This window comes from Myotis nattereri (assembly GCF_964212035.1).
Source record: "Myotis nattereri genome assembly, chromosome: 20".
NCBI lineage: Eukaryota > Metazoa > Chordata > Mammalia > Chiroptera > Vespertilionidae > Myotis > Myotis nattereri.
The window spans coordinates 9,904,270-9,925,331 of record NC_138096.1 but is presented as its reverse complement, the minus strand read 5'-3'; the positions used below and the strand labels follow the sequence as shown (position 1 = coordinate 9,925,331).

Genomic DNA, 21,062 nt, shown 5'->3' with positions numbered 1-21,062 from the left:
GCGAATTGTTCGAGAAACGAGGTTCCACTGTACAGTCAATACTGTAATAACCTTGTGTCGGATGGGTCCTAGACTTACGGGGTATCACTGTGTACATCACATAAAGGTCTGATCACTGTTGTACACCTGGACTAATACATACTTTATGCCACTGTAATTGAAAACAGAATCCCGCTTCACTGACTACATCCGGGATATTTGCATGGGTAGTTTATACACATGCAATTTTATAAAGTACTTAAATGTATATTTATATACAGAAATAAGAACAAGAAGGTAGTGTCTTTACATATTTATGTCACGTGCGTACACTGTGGTTTAATTCCTGAGACGTGCCCCTGAAGAATCTCAGCAAGCTCTGACCTGTGGTTTCTAAACCTGTTCCAGCCTCCAGCTGCAGCACCAGGAGACCGTCCAGGAGGCAGCCACGTACGGCTCCGTGCGGCCGTACCGGGAGAGCCCGCTGTTAGCCCGGGCGCGGAGGACTGAGAGCTTCCACAGCTACCGCGACTTCCAGACCCTCAACCTGAACAGAAACCTGGAGCGCGCCGTGCCTGAAGACGCCACCTCGGGCCCCATCCAGGCGGAGGTGAAGCGGGCGGCGGGGGACTGTGCTGGGCCCGAGAGCAAGGCTCCTGGAGCCGAAACGAGAAGCGCGCGGGAGTCCGACGGTGGGTCGGAAGCGCACAGAGCAGCCGACGCTGCCCCGGAACCCAAGAAGAGGGCGCCCGAGGATGACGGTGACAAAGGGGAGCTCCGCAAGAGAGGCGGGTTCGACGGAGGAGGGCTCCTGGGCAGGAAGAAAGGGCCCCACCTGGCCTCTTCGCCCAGCACCTCCGATGGCGGCACCGACTCGCCCGGGCCTGCGTCCCCCTCGCCCACCAAGACCACGCCGTCCCCTCGGCACAAGAAGAGCGACTCCTCGGGGCAGGAGTACAGCCTGTGAGCTCACCCGGCAGGTAGGGTGTTGTTCATTCAGAGCAGGGGTGGGGAACCTTTTCCTGCCAAGGGCCCTTTGGCCATTTGACATTACGCGCGGGCCATACGAATTACCAGCTTCAACATGAGCCTGCTGCATGTGGTCGAACATGTAACGGCCTCGCCACCCATGCCCAGGCAGGGCCTTGTGCAGCCTGTGGGCCGGACATTCCCCACCCCTGCTTTAGATGGAAGTCCAACTCCTGGATCCAGTACACTAGCTTCTACACCAAAACTTGACAAAAACATCTTTTTCACAGAATGAGATGGATAAAGAGAAAAAAACTAGAGCTCTTATAACCTTTTTGAAGATTATTTTTAGGTTTACAAGCACGTTCAATTGATCATTTGTAAAGCTAGTCCAAGGAGCTCAGAAATACGTGTAGGAACCACCCCACCTTAACCAGATGGCACTGTATAGGTGAGCACCCCTGAGAGTATGGGAACCAACCGACCACATGCCTCATGTAGGTTATGCCTGGGGCTGCCTTGCAAGGTTATCGTCAGTCACTCGCCTTCTCTCCGTGGAGCTTAGTCGCTCAACCTAATTGTGATTGCACAGTGTTTACCGACACTCAATGAGGTGCTGTTTGTGGAGAAACACCGTGTCATTCAAAACACTATTGATGCTGAACACCAGGCTGCCCTGGTGGCAGAGTCGCTGAGGGTACTTGTAAGTGTAGGTCTTAGACCTTAGCACGCGTCACCAATGGTAAATGCCCAAAGTCCACGTCAACTTTCTTTCACGTGGGAGCAGTTGTCCGTGTTTGAACAGATGGAATGATAAGGACAAAGCTACAAGCGCCCACTACCAAGCGCGAGTCTGCCTCGTGTAGGAGCCACCGTGTTAATAATCCCAACGATTAAATCAGAACGTGGCTACTTTGTTAATCAGTTAATTGCCACACGTCCCAAACAGAACCATCCCCCTTTCTTCCATATGCGCTGGAATATTTACGAATTTCAGTTACCATCATTTTCTTTACAAACCCAGAGATGTCACTAACAAGTCTGATTTTAACATTGGGCGACCAGAGTTGATATGCGAGGTTTGCGGCTATAGATGCTCAGGAGACTCCAGCTCTGAAATTTTATCAAAGGTTTGGGCTGCTGCAAAAAATGTTATTTTGAATATATTTTAAATTGTAAGAATAAAAGATAATTTTTTGTATTTTTTTTTCCATGTGATTGGAATGACTTTCAAGTATCTGCAAATAGGGTAATTGTGAAGCATTAAGCATTTATTGGTGAAAAATGTATATATTCTCATTCCAGGAAATAAGTGAGTAAAATTGAATAAATGCTTTAAAGTTTACCATATTGCCAGTGGTTTCACAACCGTTCTCCTGTATTTATTTATCAAGTCAAATAAAAATGATGAAGACTACCTGTGTTTTCAGTTGTTTTAGGAACAGCTGTTTAAAGTGTACCTACATGTGTATGAAAGTAACTTACGTGGCCAGTGAGGCACAAGATGGGTGTTACTAAGGGCTGTAATTACCTGTCCCATCTTTCTCGTCAGTCACATAAAAGTTGGGTGGGAAAGTGAGAAAACGTAAAAAGCTGAGTACTTAACAGCCTTTTGCAAGAGTGAAAGGCCGCTGGGAACAGACCCTAACTGTGATGCTGGGGCAGGTCGGGAATGTCCCTGAACAGTGTAACCGAGTACAAACCCATCCCCAAGGGTGTGGCCTCTGAATGACCCGGCTGGGCTGACATCGGGGTTGGTTCTGCGGCCGTGACCATTGGAACGGCTGTTCCTTACAGGGTCGTGGGACCCGCAGGGACATGCTCTCGGAATCACTTTGGCCCGAGACTGACTTCTCTTCACTGGTAACAGCCCTGCGCCCACTGATGGCTTTACCTGTGGTCTCTCGGCCAGGGCCAGGGCCAGGTCAAAGTGTAGTTTTCAGCTTCCTCACAAAGAGTTTTCGTGTGCTCAGCACCCTTTGTTTCAGACACCAGAACAACGACCTCTGCTAGGGGGACCGTCCTCCTGTCGTTCAAGGATGACAGAGAACGAGCAGCGGCTCTGCCTCTGCTGTGTGGGGGAGACGGCGCGGGAACGGGGCGTGCAGCCACGCCCAGGCTCACTCACGGTTTGCAGGCGGCGGCCCTACAGGTGGGTGTCGGTGAAGGTGGTGTGCTCCTTGGTCACGGAGCTGAAGCCCTTGATGGCGTTCATCAGGTCCTCCTCGTCCAGGTACTGGAAAGAAGCCGTCTCGTTAGGGGAGGCTCGCCGTCGCAGCGCCCGCCCCCCAGCGGCAGTTCCAATCCCCTGCGCTCCACTGAGGTGAGGCTGGAGCCCTCCTTGCCTTAGACTCACGGGAAGCATCGGGTCACACGCACAGGTGAGCGACACACTAAGCCAAAGTATGTGTCATGGAGGAGCGCATTGTGCCACACCATCTTTCTAAGCCTGTGTTCTGGTCAGCAAAGCGGAGCCAATATATAAAAGAGGGGTGGGCAAGTAAGAACATTTTAAAGATGGAGTACTTACGCAGCCTTTATGTGTGTGTGTGTGTGTGTGTGTGTATACACACACTCATTTGAGATTTAGTTCAAAATGCAGCGGAAGAGCCGGAACACAAGCTGTATGGCTCCCTGCTCCCCACTCCCACTGCCTTTGTGTATTGAGTAGGTTCAGGAATATCAATCCTAAGGAAAGTTAATGCGCCACCTACTGGCATCTCCGGAGCAGTCCGGCACTGCTGGGCATGCTGCCTGCTCCTAGCCCTGGACAGCAGGCACAAATGGCCCCTCGTGGGACAGTGGAAAATGGCTCTGCAGTCACAGGATGTTTCTTAGGTCCCAGTTCATGAAAAAAGGACTCTGTGTGCCCTCGGGCGAGGACACCGGCACCTGAGCCCTCGCTGTGCTGCGCTGAACCACCTGAAACGGCCATTGTGCATGTGCATCTGACATGATGAGACTGGTACAATGATTCCTGCCATTTAGAAACTAGATCTGAGATAGAACCGTGGAACTTAGTCCTGTTAACATCAAGGAAATTCTTGATTTAAAAAAGCCTATCACACGCACGCACACACACACACAAAGCCTATCACATGCCCAGCCAACGTGGCTCAGTGGCTGAGCATCGACCTATGAACCAGGAGGTCACGGTTTGATTCCTGGTCAGGGCACATGCCAGGGTTGTGGGCTCGATCCCCAGTGGGGGGCTTGCAGGAGGCAGCTGATCAATGATTCTCATCATTGATGTTTCTCTCCCCCTTCCTCTCTGAAATCAAAAAATATATATTTTTAAATGCCTATCATACATCATCATGCCCAATAAGCCCACTGTGTGTTTCTTGTCACTGTGATTGGAACCTGGAGTCTGGGAACTTGCTTGAAGAGTCTTCCTTAGTTAAGAAGGGCTTCAAGGAAGCCAGCAGCTCTTGGGGTGAAGGAAAAGTTAGAACTTGGGGAGAAGGACGGGGGAGAGCAGGAGCAGAGGGTGGGAGAAATGCCGGTGGCGAATTCTGCCTGGAGGGGAGTGCGAGCGAAGCCCTTGGCTGGCTCTGTTTATTACCTACTGTCCCCAAGGACCGACCCGCCAGCAGACACCTAGGGAGTCGGCACAAGGAAGAAGTTTGCCGGGCGGTACAAGCTGGGGATTTGTTCATTCCAGTCACCGGGGCTCATGGCAAACAACAGAGCCAATTACGTTTCCAGTCCTTTCGACCATGTATGTCTCTTCACTTACTCATGAGTGTATTTTTTGAGCTCTATTTTGTGCTAACAAAACAAGACGACTTTTCTACCCTGCTCGTCCAACAGTCACAGAGACACCAGTGAGCTGTTGGGTGAAGGGTCGGAGGGGTGCCCTGTGCCGGGTGAGGGGGAGGCAGCCCTCAGCAGGTGCAGGAGGACATCCCGCTCGGGTGTAGAGCGAAGGCTCCGGGAGAACGCACTCACCAGGCCGCTGTCGTGGCCCATGATGGTCTCCCACAGCGCGTCGTCCACCAGGACTTTCTTGTCGTGCAGGTCCAGGAGCTGGCTGACGCTGCGGTGCAGGGAGCCCTGGGAGGCCTGGCTGAGCTGGCTCTGGCTCGGGATCCGGAGGACAGAGATGCTGTGGTTGCTCCTGAGGCTCACGCGGGCCCCAGACCGCGGGATCTTGGTGTCGGCCAATCCCTGCAGAGGAAGTTTCCGTGATCAGTGGAACGCCCCGAGCAGCCCCCTCCCATGGCCCCGCTAAGGGAGCACGTTCGTACTGCACTTAAAGTGTGCAGCGTGGCCCTGGCTGGTGTGGCTCCGTGGATAGAGCGTCAGCCTGCGGACTCAAGGGTCCCAGGTTCGATCCTGGTCAAGGGCACGTCCCTCAGTTGCAGGCTCCTCCCCAGCCCGGGCCCTGGCCGGGGCTCATGCAGGAGGCAGCCAATGGATGTGTTTTTCTCACATCGATGTTTCTGTCTTCCCCTCCCTTTTACATTCTCCCAAAAAATCAATGAAAAAATAACTTCGGGTGAGGATTAAAAAAAAAAAAGGTGGATTGGACTTCTCCCTCCCTTTCTTCTCATCCCGTCTCTTTCCCCTTATAGGCTCCAGCCTCCGAAGTAAAACAGGTCTGGTACTAACATCAGGAAACACAAAGGCACTCGAAGACCTCGAACCTGATGAGGCCCCAGAACGCGCTCAAAGGCAGGTCTAGCTGCTCTTAAACATGGGCGGGCTCTGAGTTCCCCTCATGTCAACACGCCACCCAGGGGCCATGCACCCACGCAGCACACGGAGGGAGCTACCTCGAAGTGCATGGTATAGCTCTTGAGGGTGACATTGCTGCACGCGTCCGATACGTCAGCCACGGAGTCAAACTGGGGACAGACGGGGAGGCGGCGGTCAGCGCTGGCGGCACTTCACAGCACCATCTTGGTGCCTCTCCAGTGACAGCCGAGCACGCTCACACCCCACTGCCATCCTGGGATGCGCATGCCCCGGGACACACACACCTGCACACGCTGCATCCGCGCCAGCCACGCAGCACCGGCCTCCCAGGGAGCCTGCCCTTCCCCGTCCCCAGCATGCCTGCTCCTTGGGCATGGCAGCCTGGTCAGGGGCTCCCCCACCGCTCCCTGCTGTGTCCCGGGGAAAGGAGCAGACCCGGGAGGCGGACAAGGCTACCATTCGCTCGTTTCCACCTTTTAGTGTTGAAACTCGCCCTAGCCGGTGTGGCTCAGTGGATAGAGCACCGGCCCATGGACTGAAGGGTCCCGGGTTCGATTCCAATCAAGGGCATGTACCTCGGGTGTAGGCTCAATCCCTGTGTGGGAGGCAACCTATCAATGTGTCTCTCTCACATCTATGTTTCTGTCTCCTCCACTCTCTCTAAAAATCAATGGAAAAAATATCCTCGGGTGAGGATTCAACAACAAAAAGAATGCTCTAGAACAGTGGTCGGCAAACTGGCTCACGAGCCACATGCGGCTCTTTGGCCCCTTGAGTGTGGCTCTTCCTAAGCCGTCGGAGCACCCTAATTAAGTTAATAACAATAACAATGTACTTACCTATATAGTTTAAGTATAAAAAATTTGGCTCTCAAATGAAATTTCAATCGTTGTACTGTTGATATTTGGCTCTTTGACTAATGAGTTTGCCGACCACTGGGCTAGAGTTAGGCTCCCAGCCCTCACGCTCAGTCAGACACAACTACCACCCAGTCCCGGTCACGAGGCCCCGGGAACGTGTCCCTCTATAAAGGCGAGCCTTCCGGTCTGGTGCTGGGAGCGGGCGGCCTTCAGACAAACCATGTGGGTCTGTCCCGGGGGATAGACACCGAGCTGGGACATCCTCTTCGGCGCAGGAACCAGGGGCGGCCTCTCCCGGATGAACGGCTCCTTGTGGATCTTCCTCTGCAGAATCAGGGACAGGAAGATGGCCAGCAAGATCAGGCCCAGGACGGCCATCAGCGCGATGAACCACAGCTCGTCGTAGAACTCGGTGCCTCTGCTCCCCAACCCCTTCTTCCCTCCGGGCGTGGCCAGCACCAGGCCTGCAGGACCGGGGAGAGGAGGGGAGGTCATTCTGGGCGGCGGGTCTGCCATCTCCTGCCCCGTGTTGGGCAGGAAATGGGGAGGGAGTTCGAAGGGATGTGACTTAGTGACCTGAAGTCCACTTCTGACAGCTCCGTGGCGACGAGAGTCCCTGTGCCTCAGGGCTCTGCTCCCGCACATCTACGATGAAGAGGGGGTCACAGCACAGGTCAGAAGTCCCCTAATTAGGAACCAATGTGTGTTGTTTGATGACAATCAAACCGCCACCTTGGCTGTGCCCTCGGAGAGTCCGGTTGCCTGTCTGCGTGGCGCAGGGCCGCAGCCCCAGAAGTTGATCTGACGGGCCCAGTGGACCCCTTGCCTGAGAGGACACGGGGAATGCAGGGCAGCCTGCCGGAGGGAAGCCTGGGAAAGGAAAGAGCTTGGAGCCGCAGGAGGGAAGTGAGCCCGGCCTGGCCTTCCTGCTGGGAGGCTGCCTCCAGGCAAGAGGACGGCAGCAGCGAACAAGCTACATCATGAAAACGAGACCTGACTGTTCTCGCTGGTCGGACAATACATCTCGGAATTTTCTGTGACTTTGCACAGTCCTCAGAGCTCCTCTTCTCATCGGGGGAAACCTTTCTTTTCAAAGTCCCCTTTCATTTTGAGGGACTCGACCCATCAGTGGCTGTGCTCAATGTGGGGACCTGGTCCACTGGGATGGGCTTACTTACAGAGCAGGTGCCTAGCCCAGCTGGTGTGGCTCAGTGGTTGAGCACTGACCTATGAACCAGGAGGTCAGGGTTCAATTCCTGGTCAGGGCACATGCCCAGGTTGTGGGCTCAATCCCCAGTGTGGGGCGTGCAGGAGGCAGCCGATCCATGATTCTCTATCATCACTGATGTTTCTATCTCCCACCCCTTCCTCTCTGATATCAATTTTAAAAATATATACATATATACATATACATATACATATACATATACATAAAGAGCAGGTACCAGGGCCCTCCGCTTCCGAGTCTGTGCCAGGGGCCCGGGAAACTATGCAACAGACAAGCACAGTGAGGTGACTCTTATGCTCACTTAAATTTGAGAACCATTGCTAAGAAAAAAAAAATGTACAGGGCCAACGGAAAAACCAGGTTCAAGTTCTCATCTTAGGCACGAGCCTGAGGAGCACCCGGGGTGAGTTCTGGGGTCCCTCGGGCCTCCGAATGCCCACTTTAGACACTGGGTTGCTGAATATACCAGCTGAGGTCGGCTCCAGGCACTGCTGCTCCGTGAAAGGAGACAGACTATGTGGGGAACTGTGTTAGGTACTCTCAGAAGTTTACGGGGCATCCAGATGTGAAACATCTGGGAAAATGAACTAATTTTATTACTTTACATACTAAAACCACCCTTGATAACAATCTGAATGGTCACCTGAGTTTCAGAATAATAGGACATTTTTATTAAGAGAAAAGCCAACTACCAGTGTGTATGCAAATCTGACATGACAGTACTGACTGGACTGTAGAACAGGGTATCCGTCCAAGTCCTTGCTAACAGAAAAGGTTGGGCACTTCTCTAACATGCCCTTTGAAATTGTCAAGTTTCATAGATGTTAGATTCAAAGATTGTGGGTAGAACTCAATTTAAAAGATGGTCCAGCCCTAGCTGGTTTGACTCAGTGGATAGAGAGCCTGCAGACTGAAGGGTTCTGAGTTCAATTCCAGTCAACGGCACATGCTCAGGTTGCAGGCTCGATCCCCAGTAGTGGGCGTGCAGGAGGCAGCTGATCAATGCTTCTCTCTCATCGTTGATGTTTCTATCTTTCTCTCCCTCTCATTTCCTCTCTGAAATCAATAAAAATATACATTTAAAAATAAAAATAAATCAAAGGTGTTCCAAAATGTTGCAATTCTCTCTCTTTGGCTACATTACTCGGTATTGATGGTTGATCGCCATCTTTCACGGGGGATACAAGACAGAAATTTCCCCAAATCACCGGTTTAGGTTCGGAAGCTGGAACATTGCCGCTGTGATCAGCATGGATTGGCACCAGAGCCTTTTCTCTTCCTCTGATCTCCTCCCTGTGACTTTCTCTACAAATCACTGTCTCCGGGGAACAAGGGCACATACGCAGCTCTTTCCCTGCAGGGTCTGCGTAAGGGGGAAGCTGACCTCTGCCTACAAGTCCACGACTGGCATCTGAAGAGTCTAGCTAACTCCTTGCCTCACATCCATTCCAGGAGGACTTTTGAAGATTTCCTTCGACCCTTCACACAATTCCTTCCGAGCATCTATGGTAACGTGTCAGCACATGTGTGCAAACACCCGCATGTTTCTTTAGGAAAAGGAGCAGGTGGTGCCCTAGGCGTGACGCGAGGCAGGGCTTACCGAGGCCCGTGGAGGGGTCGTACTGGATCAGAGGTGTCTTGGCGCTTCCTTCCTCCGTGGTGCACGTGACCTGGAAAAGGAAGGCTGGACAGAAGGTAAGGGACTCGGTCATCCACACCCACCAGCAGGGGGCACACTCTTAGAAGAACAATGCATCACAGCAGGAAAACGTCTGAAAGCAGAATCCCAGGGCAATGGTGAGGTTTCACCCAATACGCAAACCTATTTGTAATTGTATAATTATGGAGCTGCAATTAGTGCACTAATAGTGTGTGTGTAACAGAACTAGGGAAGTTTAGAGCTTATATAGCAAAGTAAAAGAATTACCACGGTCTGGCCTATGTGGCTCAGTGATTGACCGTCGATCTACGGACCAAGAGGTCACTGTTCAATTCCTGCTCCGGGCACATGGTCAGGTTGCAGGGTTGACCCCCAGTAGGGGGTGTGCAGGAGGCAGCCCATCAGTGTTTCTCTCTCATCATTGATGTTTCTATCTCTCTATCACTCTCCCTTCCTCTCTGAAATCAATAACAATTAAAAAAGAATTATCAGAGGAGAAAGAATGGTACACAGAGTGTATCTTGTTCTGCATGTGGTCTGTACCTGTTCCTTTAAAACTTACAGGTGTAAGTTCTCATGAAGGGACCCAAAGTGGAAGTGGCCGTTGAGGCCCTGCTGGCCACGGTTCAGAGTGACCATCTCGTGACGCTAGGGACCCGAGCGCCTTCCACACGGAGGTATAAAAGCCCGACACTCACTGCGGTCCCCAGTCCTCGGGATGTAGAGGGTGGTGTCCAGGCCACGGTACACACGCCGGCCCCCGTCGGTCAGCACGAACTCCTTCAGCGGGCCGTGCAGGAGGAAGGAGTCGGCCCAGCTGACACACACCACTGTCAAGTTGCTGGTCACCGAGAACGGGGCCTGGTACTGAGGGGCTGTGGGAAACAAATCTGGATGTTAGCGAAATGATGACCTCCGACTGTGTGTGTACCTTTAAAAAATATATATATGAGTAATAAATTGCTTTTCGCGTTGCCAGAATTCTTTCTATGACCCTCAGTGTTTAATAAAACGGGCGCTGGAGGAGAAAAGACCACCAGTGGGAACGTGTGTGCAATGCTTTCTCAGCAAAACTGCACCTGCTTCCCCCCCCAAAAAAATCAATGGAGAGTAGTGTTTTATGAAAGAAAACCATTAACATACAACGGTTCTGCTCACCAACATAACCCTGCAGCTCATCTTTTGTTGCTTTTCCCCTCTTTTAACAGGCAAAGGATCCTTAACACTATTAACTACAGTAGATAGCCATTTTCATAGCAAATCAATATTTATTGCTACAAAGCCCCAAGGACTAGATGAAATACACACACACACACACACACACACACCAAACTGCTTAGATAGTGAATTATGTCCAATTGGCACCCATTTATTTTTAAAGCTTTTTCTTGAACTGTTTGTTTATTTTCTAAGAGTGTTAAAGAGCCTTGCAAACAGCAATGCGAGTGTAATAACTCATGGCCCGGCTCAGCACTCAGGAGCGCGGTACATTAAAATCTCCATGTTATTAAGTGCAAGAGGCACGCTTTTTTGTTACTGTTAATTCTCACCCGAGGCTGTTTTCTCATTTATTTTTAGAGAGAGTGAAAGGGAGGAGGAGAGACAGAGAGAGACATCGATGTGAGAGAGACACGTGCTCGGACAGGGCCAAGAATCAAACCTGTAACCCAGGTACATGCCCTTGATCGGAATCGAACCAGGAACCCTTCAGTCCACGGGCCGATGCTCTAGCCACTGAGCAACCCGGCTAGGGGATGAGGCATGCTTTCTAACAGCCCCCTTCACTGCCGTCTCAGTAGCAGCCCATGAAACGGGACCTCCACGCAAACCCTTTCATAAAACGGGTTTTCCCTGCCCTCATGATGCACCTCGCCCACTGCCCTCTAACTGCCTCTGGTTATGGTGGGGCCGCTGCTACTCACGCTCTCTCTGGGTGGTGAAGCGGATCCACTTGGAGGCTGTGCTGCCTGCCTGGTTGTGGGCCAGGACGCGCAGCCTGTAGGTGGTGTAAGGCTGGAGCCCCCCCAGGCTGGCGCTGGGCCCCGGGCCCCTGTACTGCGTCTCCGTCTGGCTGGGGGTGCAGGGAGCCTCTGTGTGGGGAAGGCAGGCTCTGTGCAGCTGGAGCTCGTAGCTGGAAGGGGGACGGACACGTCAGGAGAAAACGGGCATGGAATCAGTGTAACTCTCCCGTAAACTGGTTCTGTTTTGTTTTCCTTGAACTACAAGCTGTTGAAAATTGCCATTCATGGGGAAAAGCTCAGACCCACTTTATTTTGTTGTGTGTGTTTTAATTGATTTCAGAGAGAGAGGAAGGGAGACGGAGAGAGAATCATTCATCGGCTGCCTCCTGCACGCCCTCTACTGGGGATCGAGCCCACAACTCCGGCATGTGCCCTGACCAGGAATCGAACCCTGGCCTCCTGGTTCACAGGCTCACACACTTAACCACCGAGCCACGCCGGCTGGAGGTGGACCCACTTTACTGAGCTGGTGGAGGTGAACAGCAGGGATGGTGAGGGAAGTCCCACATGGACACACCCTGCCGTCCGCCCAGCGGCTGGTCATCCTCGTTGGCAGAGTGAGACCTTTCTCTCTTTTCAGAGGAGACTGAGAACACGGCTCTCCTTCACGAAAAATGAAAAAGATCGTTTCCTCCCGACTGTTTTGAGTGAAATAACTTCTCTGTTCTTGCAAACAATGGCTCATTTCAATGTTTTAAGTAAGACTGAGGAAATTCTGAGTTAACCACAGGACTGGATGTCCCAGCAGAAGCTACAGAATGGATCACTTGAGAACCATGAGGGAGGAGGCGCAAATTCCTCCAGTGAGTGCGAACACAGGCCAGGCAGCATCTCTCTTATTTAAAGACAAGTTTGTGGCTCTCCTTTCGATCCTTAGTTGAATTATGACTGAAATGCTTTGCAGGGGACATGACCACAGAAACCAGCAAATCTGGCCCATTGGCTAGAGGCATCTGCTAGCAGGGAGCGGGATATGTCGGCAAGCAGGCCTTATTTGGGCTGATTCGTCCTTCTGGCTGGCCGATTACCTTTGGATGATGCCGTTGGGGAAGAGGGGGGGACTCCACAGGAAGGAGGCTGTCCTGGAGGCGAGCGCCTGGATGTGGGGGGAGGCCACCCCGGCGGGCGGAGCAGGGCGCGTCCTCAGCTCCGCCGTGGGCCCCCTGCTGCAGCAGTTGAAGCAGGTGCAGGCCTCCACGCCAACGGAGTAGGTGGTGAAGGGCTGCAGGCCGCGGAGGGTCTGCTGGGCGGCCGGGCCTTCCGACAGCTGTGGACAGAGAAGCTGATGAGGCTGGGCCCAGACCTCAGTGACAGATCTGCATCCCGCACCCCACCTCCTAGGACTGGGGCGCCACACCAGGCAGCCTGGGAGGCGCACTGTGGATGTGGCTAGTACTTGCCCCCAAGGAATTACCAACCCGTAGGACAGGCATGACTGAAACAGGCCAAAAATAATGATTTCCGAGACAGAAGTTAGAGGTAACAGGACAGAAAACACAAGGCATACATTGTCTATTATAGAAAGATATTAGAAAATGGCACAAAACGCACAAAATATGGATCAAATTCTGCAACCCTTGGAATTGATGCCTTTAAAAAAAACAACAAAATCTGTATTTGAATTATACTCCTAGTCAACACTCGCCAAGCCCATGTTCGGCCATTGTTATTTGCATGTAATTTTTGGGTTGAATAGTGCCTCGAATCCATGATTGAGTTGGGTATTTAGGAGCTTGAAATATATATACTTGATATATTTGTATAGTTTACATATTGCATATTTTATATATTACATACATATTTAAGAGTTTGATAGTCCATCTTTTTCTCTAAGGGTGGTGGGTATATGGAATATCATAGTCTTTTTCTCCATTATGCTTGCTACATTATAAACTTTTTGGCTTATTTGGAGCAATTTTTTTTTTAACCTCATTGTGGTTTTATTAAGTACTTGTTGGAACAGAAGCCATCAAAAACTGGTAATTAGTTTTCACACTGACATACACAACATATAATTAAGAAGAGCTGTCTATTATTGCAAAAAATTGTGTACAATACACTCCAAATATAAATTATTTTACTTCATTAATATTATCATTTTATAAGTATAGATAATCAAGGGTTGATTGTATTTACATCATCTATATTTATTGACTACGAAGCCCTGTAGAAAATATGCTAATTTCCCTTTAACATGCAATAGACTTCCTTGCATCTGAGAGTTACCTGGTGAATTGTGTTTCAGTATCTGCCACTCTGGCCTCTGGGGACTTCTCCACTCTTGCCCAAATTGTTCCCTAAATTGGTCTAAGTAGTTTAGGATGAGATCCTGGGACCTGCACAATTTCTCTATGGGGTCTGTGCGAACTAAACGCTATAATCTGTCCTTATTCCTGAGAAAGGAAAGAGTGACGAGAAAAGAGACTTCCTCCCAAGGGCTCAGCCTCCCCATGTGAATAATGGAGCTGGTCTTCGTGGTTTTTTTTGTCGCTAATCCTCACCTGAGTATATGTTTCCATTGATTTTTAGAGAGAGTGAAAGGAAGGGGGAGAGGCAGAGTGAGAGAAATGCGGATGTGAGAGAGACACGTTGATTGGCTGCCTCCCATACTCGCCCTGACAGGGGATTGGGCCTACAACCGAGGTACATGGAATCGAATGTGTGACCCGGCAGTCTGCAGCCGACGCTCTATCCATTGAGCCAGAGCAGCTCGGGCAGGAGCTGGCCTTCTTGACTGGGGTGGCCCTTCCAGCCAGTGGCTCATGGGGCACGTCTCCCCAATGGGCCCCCAGATGTGTCCATACACAGACTGTGGTTCTAGAGCTTTGTGGATTGAGCTGCTCTGCTGTCCCTGCCAAGGTGCTAGAACTTTCTCGAAGTCGCTAACAGAAAGATGAGTTTCCTGGGTGCTGCCGGAGACCTTGGAGCACCACAACGAGGATTCCAAGGATGTTCTTTGCTCTGGTTTGGTTGTTTTTTTCTTGTTCATAGTAACACTGACACACCTCCAATGGCCACCTGTCTGCGCCTGACTATAGACCACTGCTGCATGAAGCGCTTGACGGGCGTTTTCTAACTAAATTAATTTGATTTTAGTATCCCTGAAGTCTTAGGACTCTCACAACATCCCTGGAGTCTTGAATAACACCTTCAGCAAGTCCCTCCATGGGAATTTCTGTATTTTCTGTGTGTCCTAATGCTCACTGCTGTTTCTTCTCATAGGGATCATTGCGCCACTAAGCTCATCACCAGGCCACTGAGAACAGACAGTAAGAAAGACGGAGCAAGGAGAAGATAAAGCAAGGGCATCATGGTTTATATTTTTAAAAATAAATAGCTCGGCTGGCATGGCTCAGTGGTTGAGTGTCAACCTATGAACCAGGAGGTTTCGGTTCAATTCCCAGTCAGAGCACATGCCCCGGTTTCAGGCTTGTACCCAGTAAGGGGCATGCAGGAGGCAGCCGGTCAATGATTCTTTCTCATCATCGATGTTTCTATCTTTCTCTCCTTCCCTCCCTTCCTTTCTGAAATCAATAAGAAGAAAGGAAGGAAGGAAGGAAGGAAGGAAGGAAGGAAGGAAGGAAGGAAGGAAGGAAGGAAGTTGGAAGGTGCCGGGAGCTGGTCCATCCTTGCTGTTTCAAAGGACCTGGCATATATGGCATACTGTTCTTAATATGTTTGCTCACCTTCTTGGCACTATGTGTTTTAACAAAGGTCTCTGAGAAAGGTTGTTTCCCCAGGTAGGGATTTTCCCCTGAAGTTAGGGAGGGAATAAAATCTCTTTAAGTGCCAGGTGGGTAATTAATCACTTTAACTACGAACAATCATGCTTAAGCTACATAATCTTTACTCCCTGGAATGGAGATAAGAAACGCCCTAACCTTTATAATAGAGATAGGATTGAATCAACTGGTATAAATACGGATGTAACAAGAGGGAGAGAGACAGAAATTGGCACAGAACCTACACAGAACGTTCTCTAGAGACAGAAGAACTTCGCTGGAGAGAACATGGCAAAAGATCCTGGACAGAAACTGGCCTCAGAACCTAGAGACAGAACCTAGCGAGAGAACATGGCAAAAGATCCTGGACTGAACCTGACTACAGAAATTGGCAAGAGAACCTGACTAGAACCTGGTGACTGAACCTGGCTGGAGAACCTGGACAGAACCTGGCTGGAGAACCTAGCGAGGGAACATGGCTACAGAACCTGGCTGGAGAACCTAGCAAGAGACCATGGACACAGAACCTGACTGGAGATCCTAAACAGAACTTCGCTGGAGATCCTAAACAGAACTTCGCTGGAGATCCAGACCAGAACTTGGCTGGAGATCCTGGCTAGGCTGCTGATCAACTGAACGCTGTCTCCATGTCATTCCTTCTTCGCCGACTCCGTCCACACCTTTGGGGACCCCTGGACCTGCTGGGGTTGGACCCCGGCAGGAAGGAAGGAAGTGAGGGAGGGAGGGAGGGAGACTCTATTACTCACCACCAGCTCTGCCCCGCCAGTGCTGTTGGAGAAGAGCCTGTAGAGGCTGACAATGCCATTGGGCTTCCCAGGGGCGCTGATGTTGACCACGGCTTGGGTAGAAGACACGACGTGGAACCTGGGGGCCCCAAGACCTTCTGGGGGGGCAGGTCCCGTTCTACACCGCGTCCAGCTACTGGGGGCTTTCCCTGCTGAATTCACTGCCCAGACCTTCAAAGAGAAATCATTGAGACCAGTCAACAGCAAGATAACCTCAGGCTGAAAGAACACAGTTGGCAACCCATAGCGACCGAACACAGCGGAACGAGATACACTTGGATCTTGCAACTCTGTGACCGCAAAGGAGTTTGGGTCCTTCCTCTTTGTTTTGCCTTTGCCCCTGAGAACACAGAAGGGCTCTCTGGGGAGCCCTGATTTCCGACTGCAGTGGCTGATTTGAGCTCGATGGAAAACTGTTCGTCTCTGGGCGGGAGGTGGCGGGATTTTTGTCAGCTTCTGCAAACTGGATGGCTCTGCAGACTCCTTAAAACTCAGCAATTCTTAAACACTGTCCCCACCAAATCTGCATGGAAATTAGATTTTCCTTTCATCAAGGAGGGAATCAACATATGGAAGGATGTATAATCTTATTTATCAAGAACTATTTGTATAATTAAGCACGAATATCCTAAAAGGTTGCCTTGGGTCATCATTTGCATGAGTAAGTAATTTGTAGAATGTCAGGTACAATAGACAGAGTAGATGGATGTGTGAGTGTATAGGGTTAAATTAGGCCCAATAACAGCCAACTACAGAGTGATCAATCAGAATGATAGATCTAAATGACAATACGAGAAGACTGTCTGCGTGTTTAGGAGTACCAGTATTCCTTAGTAAGCTTTCATTTTGAGCAGTGTAACTTCAGGAATTTTTTTTTTCTCATTTGGTGTCTTTTTTCCCCCTCTATCTATCTATCTATCTATCTATCTATCTATCTATCTATTATCTACCTACCTATCCACCCATCCACCTGCCTACCCATTCATTCATTCATCCACCCACCCACTTATCCATCCAAACTTGCCCTGAGCTTTTAAAGACACATCTGGAAAGCTGGTTTGATTCTACAGTCCACACTTTCTAGGTGTGCTGTGACAAAAAACAAACAAACAAACACATGCCGAACTTTCAAAATCTGAGACATTTAGAAGAAAAAAAAAAACCTGTAGGAGAGTACTTTGCATGGAGAATTGAGTTTTGTTTTGCTTTGGCATCAATAATATCTTCAAGAGAATAAACACTGGAGAGGTCTTTAGGAGTTCGGCCAACTCCCACGAGTGCTTCCACACATTTTTAAGGAGGTGGATTCCTTTGCAAAAGTAAAACTCCTGATGTTGAAATGCTCTTGGGTGGCTGTCACATGCAATGCTGCAGCCCCTTGCTGACGGGATGACTAACCTACTTACATATCAGAACTTGCTCTTTTCAGAGTTCTGATACAGTCTCTCATCATTTGCATGATAATTACCTACATTTTATGCACTCTACAATTTACAACACACTTGGACATACGCTAGCTGACTTAGCCCTCCCAACAGAACCATGTAGGGTGGTTGGATAATGTATCATAAGCCCATTTTACAGGTGAGGAAATTGAGGTTCTCTTGTTCAAAGTGACAGAAGTTACAAGAGCTGAAACTAGAATTCTGCTCTCCGATAAACACTTTTACCGCTCTTTCCAATATATTGTGTGTTTGATTCTGTATGTCATCCACATGCATAAGTGAATTACGTGCAATCAAGGAAGTTAAATAACTGCTCCACAGACAAACACCTGTGATTCTGGATTAAAATCTCTTAACTGGCAAGGATGGAGAGATGTGCCCATGTTGTATTAGTGGATGGAGGTTGGCTGTGAAAGGCACAGGGAGGTACAGAGAAGGAAGCCCAGCAATGGGAGAGCCAGGCCTCCTGGAAACGCAAGTCCAGGTCAAAACACCGCTGTAACGCCCAGCTGGCGTGGCTCAGTGCTTGAGCTTCGACCTATGAACCAGGAGGTCACAGTTTGTGGGCTCCATCCCCAGTGGGGGGCGTGCAGGAAGCAGACGATCAATGATTCTCTCTCATCATTGATGTTTCTCTCTCTCTCCCTCTCCCTTCCTCTCTGAAATCAATAATAATAATAATAATAATAAATATTTTTTTAAAAGAAAGAAAAACCATTGTAGCTGCTTTTACAATCCCTTCTGAATGGGCCAAGGTCAGTCTGAGAGGGGAAGTTAGGGAGGAGGTCAGAGTTCAGGGCTGATAAGAAAGTCCCTGACTGCTCAGTCTGCTCCAGACCAACCCCTTTCACTGCAAATACCTTCCTATGGGTGGCGCGAGGGGCATTTTTTATTTCACAAGGAGTGAAAAAAAAAACTTTTAAAGAATATATGCAAAATAAGGAGCATATACTGATACCAACTTCTTTGCTAAGAATAGGGCTTTGGCTGGTGATCTAAGGGCACACAGAACTTTAGCGGGGGTTGCAATGGCTGGGAAAACAGGAGGAGAATAGAGTAGGTGTAATAAAATAAAGCGTCAGCGAGTTGTCCATTGGTTACTGGGCACCGATAAGAGAGAAGTGCAGGTCTGAGGGGAAACAGGGATGGCTCCTAGAAAGTGCTTAGCAGGGGGCTGGCCCAGGCTTCGGCTCACTCACTTTGTTTTCCTTTTTGACGAAGATTTAGGGCCACAGAAACCAGGAGGACTTTGTGATCCTGGTGCTGCCAGAAGGGCTAACCCTCATGGCTTCCTGAACTCTGACTGGGTGGGGTCCTACTTCCAAATGGGATTTAACCCTTGGTATTTTAAAGCTACTTTGAGTCTCAACATGATCGTCTTGCTGTATTTCTTCAGAAATAGTCTCTTCTAAAAACGAGGCAATAGAAAACTCCCCACCCCTGACTGGGAACGGGTGAAGGAGCTAATGCCTTTGTCTTTCACGAGAGACCTCCATAATACAGTGCTCCCCCCCCCAGTCTTTCTTTTCAGTATTCAATCAATTTGAGATCAAAATAGCATTCATATAAATCAACATGCTTATGCAAAGCAGGATCAGCTATTCACAGGAGCCACTCTGAAAATGAAAGCAGTTATGAGGAGGGGAAAGCCGGCCGAGATAATGAGCATTACGGACTCCAGGAGACTGGAACCACAAGGCCGTGTTCCTGTACACCAAACCCCCAGAGGGAAAGGAAAAGAGAGACTGGCGGTGATAGCTCCTCTGCCTTGCTCTGTTGAGGTGAAAGTCCTTCCCCCAAAAGTTGCCATGGATTTTGGTCTCTTTCCAGCTAAACAAGGGATGAAGGAAGTAGAGTGTAGTTCAGGGTTCAGAATAAAAATGCGAACAGATTATGATTATGATTTCTAAGGGGAAACAATGGCCTCAAGATTTGGGTCCATCTTTATGGGGGGAAAGAGAAGGAGAGATCCTGCATGGGAAATTTTGAGCAATATGCCGGGATCTATTAACTTCAGTGAACCAATACAAAAATCAAGAAATAAAATATCTTATGAACAAACATAGAATTATCTACTTTATTTCTCTCTCTCTCTCTTATTCTATTCATTCTTTCTCTTATTCTATTCAATCTATGTATGTATGCATGTATGTACCTACCTATCTACCTACCTACCTCTTCACCATTTACCTAACTGACAAGCCATTCCTTTTGATTTGTATCCCAAGACTCCCTCCCATGATCACTGGGAACATAAACACACTGGGTATGGGCTGCTCACAGGATAAAAGGGACATGAATGGGGGAGGGAGGGTGAAATAAGGTTTACAAATTCCATGGCCAAGAGAAAAATGTACGGATGCTGCTCAGCTTTGATTACTTCAGAGTGTCCTTATACCTGCAGTATCCTGCCAAACATATTTATTCTTTTAAATAAAAAAAAAATGACTAAAGTTTCCACTAAACAACTTCCTGATTTGGGCTCAGCACACACTTGTACGCGTGAAGGTGTGCACACACACAAGCGCACAGTGACAGCTGTCAGAGGGAGGGACCTCCCCAGGAAGGACCGTAAACGTGAGCAGGTCAGCGCTGGCTGGGTCAGGTGCTTCCTTCTCTAGGGTTTTGGTTGTAAACATGAAAAGAGGTACAGTGTAAGATGTCACAGAAAACCCAGGCCAGCCATAGGAATAAACAGGAAAGAACTGAAACCACTGAGCCACAAATTCTATAACTGACTAGTAAAACATTAGGTTCATTTGTTTATATTTCTATTTTTGATCTAAGTTTTAAAATGTCTAACTAGCGATTATTACCACCTTTATGCTATTGTCCATTAAAAAAATTTTTTATTGACTCTTCCCTCCCCCAAGGACCAATTAACTGCATTTTGCCTTAAAATTTTTAATTACACAACGTGTCAGCATCTGCTCTCTACACTATCTGGATCCAGTGGAGGTCTCTTTGATACACTATTTGCTATCATTTCCCATACAAAAATGGAATATAGGAATAACCAAATTCAATCAGCGATCTTTCACAGAAAAGCCTCTAATCTGTTAACTCCTTATGTAAGTGACAGTGACTGCCTTGCCCTTGGAGCAACTGGAGATCTTGCTGCTTATTATGAGTTGAATTTAAACAGTTCCTCTCAGAGGCTTGAGATGCAGAGAAATGTCTGAGGTTTTTGAAACTTTGGAATATTCTATAACATGCTTCCTAGTGGAATATGACAATTTTTGATAAAATAAGAAGCATTTGGATTCCACCAAGAACGCAGAAATATCAAGAAGCAGTAGGAGGCCACGTCACTGTTTAGAGAAACTGGAGCACAGGAATAAATTTTCCTGACAATTCACATCCAAAATAAATAAAAATCCTACACACACAGCCATGCCCATAATTAATAACTCGAGTAAATAGGTTGCATGTTAACAGGCAAACTATTAAATTATTCGTTTCCTGGGGGCATGTAACGAGACTGTTATCACATTCCCAGGAGGGAGACAAATAGATATTAAAAAGGTCTTTCCAATACCTGTATTGGCGAAGGCCAACAGCTAATTCAATAGATTCGATCAAAATCACCATTTCTTTCACTGCTCCTGATTTATGACCTGGGCTGTGGTTAGTCATCACTCACTGCAGTTTGCTCTCCAGCGCTCATAAAT

The 21,062-nt window shown here is 48.9% G+C and overlaps 2 protein-coding genes across 2 annotated transcripts in view; one reads left to right on the top strand and one right to left on the bottom strand.

Annotated features, from left to right (window-relative positions):
* KCTD3 (potassium channel tetramerization domain containing 3) overlaps window positions 1-2,365 on the top strand; it is a 31,703-nt gene extending 29,338 nt beyond the window's left edge. The window contains exon 17 of the mRNA XM_081114389.1: window positions 388-2,365. Within this exon, the coding sequence (XP_080970515.1) occupies window positions 388-946 (559 nt within the window). The 3' untranslated portion in view covers window positions 947-2,365. The remainder of the gene's footprint in view (window positions 1-387) is intronic.
* A 729-nt stretch (window positions 2,366-3,094) lies between these two features.
* The window catches only part of USH2A (usherin), a gene marked incomplete at both ends in the record, with an annotated part of 391,806 nt that continues 373,838 nt past the window's right edge, over window positions 3,095-21,062 (bottom strand). The window contains 9 exons of the mRNA XM_081114388.1: window positions 3,095-3,184; window positions 4,900-5,118; window positions 5,727-5,798; window positions 6,729-6,973; window positions 9,338-9,421; window positions 10,096-10,272; window positions 11,320-11,528; window positions 12,447-12,685; window positions 15,908-16,117. Coding sequence (XP_080970514.1) covers window positions 3,095-3,184; window positions 4,900-5,118; window positions 5,727-5,798; window positions 6,729-6,973; window positions 9,338-9,421; window positions 10,096-10,272; window positions 11,320-11,528; window positions 12,447-12,685; window positions 15,908-16,117 — 1,545 coding nt within the window. The remainder of the gene's footprint in view (window positions 3,185-4,899; window positions 5,119-5,726; window positions 5,799-6,728; window positions 6,974-9,337; window positions 9,422-10,095; window positions 10,273-11,319; window positions 11,529-12,446; window positions 12,686-15,907; window positions 16,118-21,062) is intronic.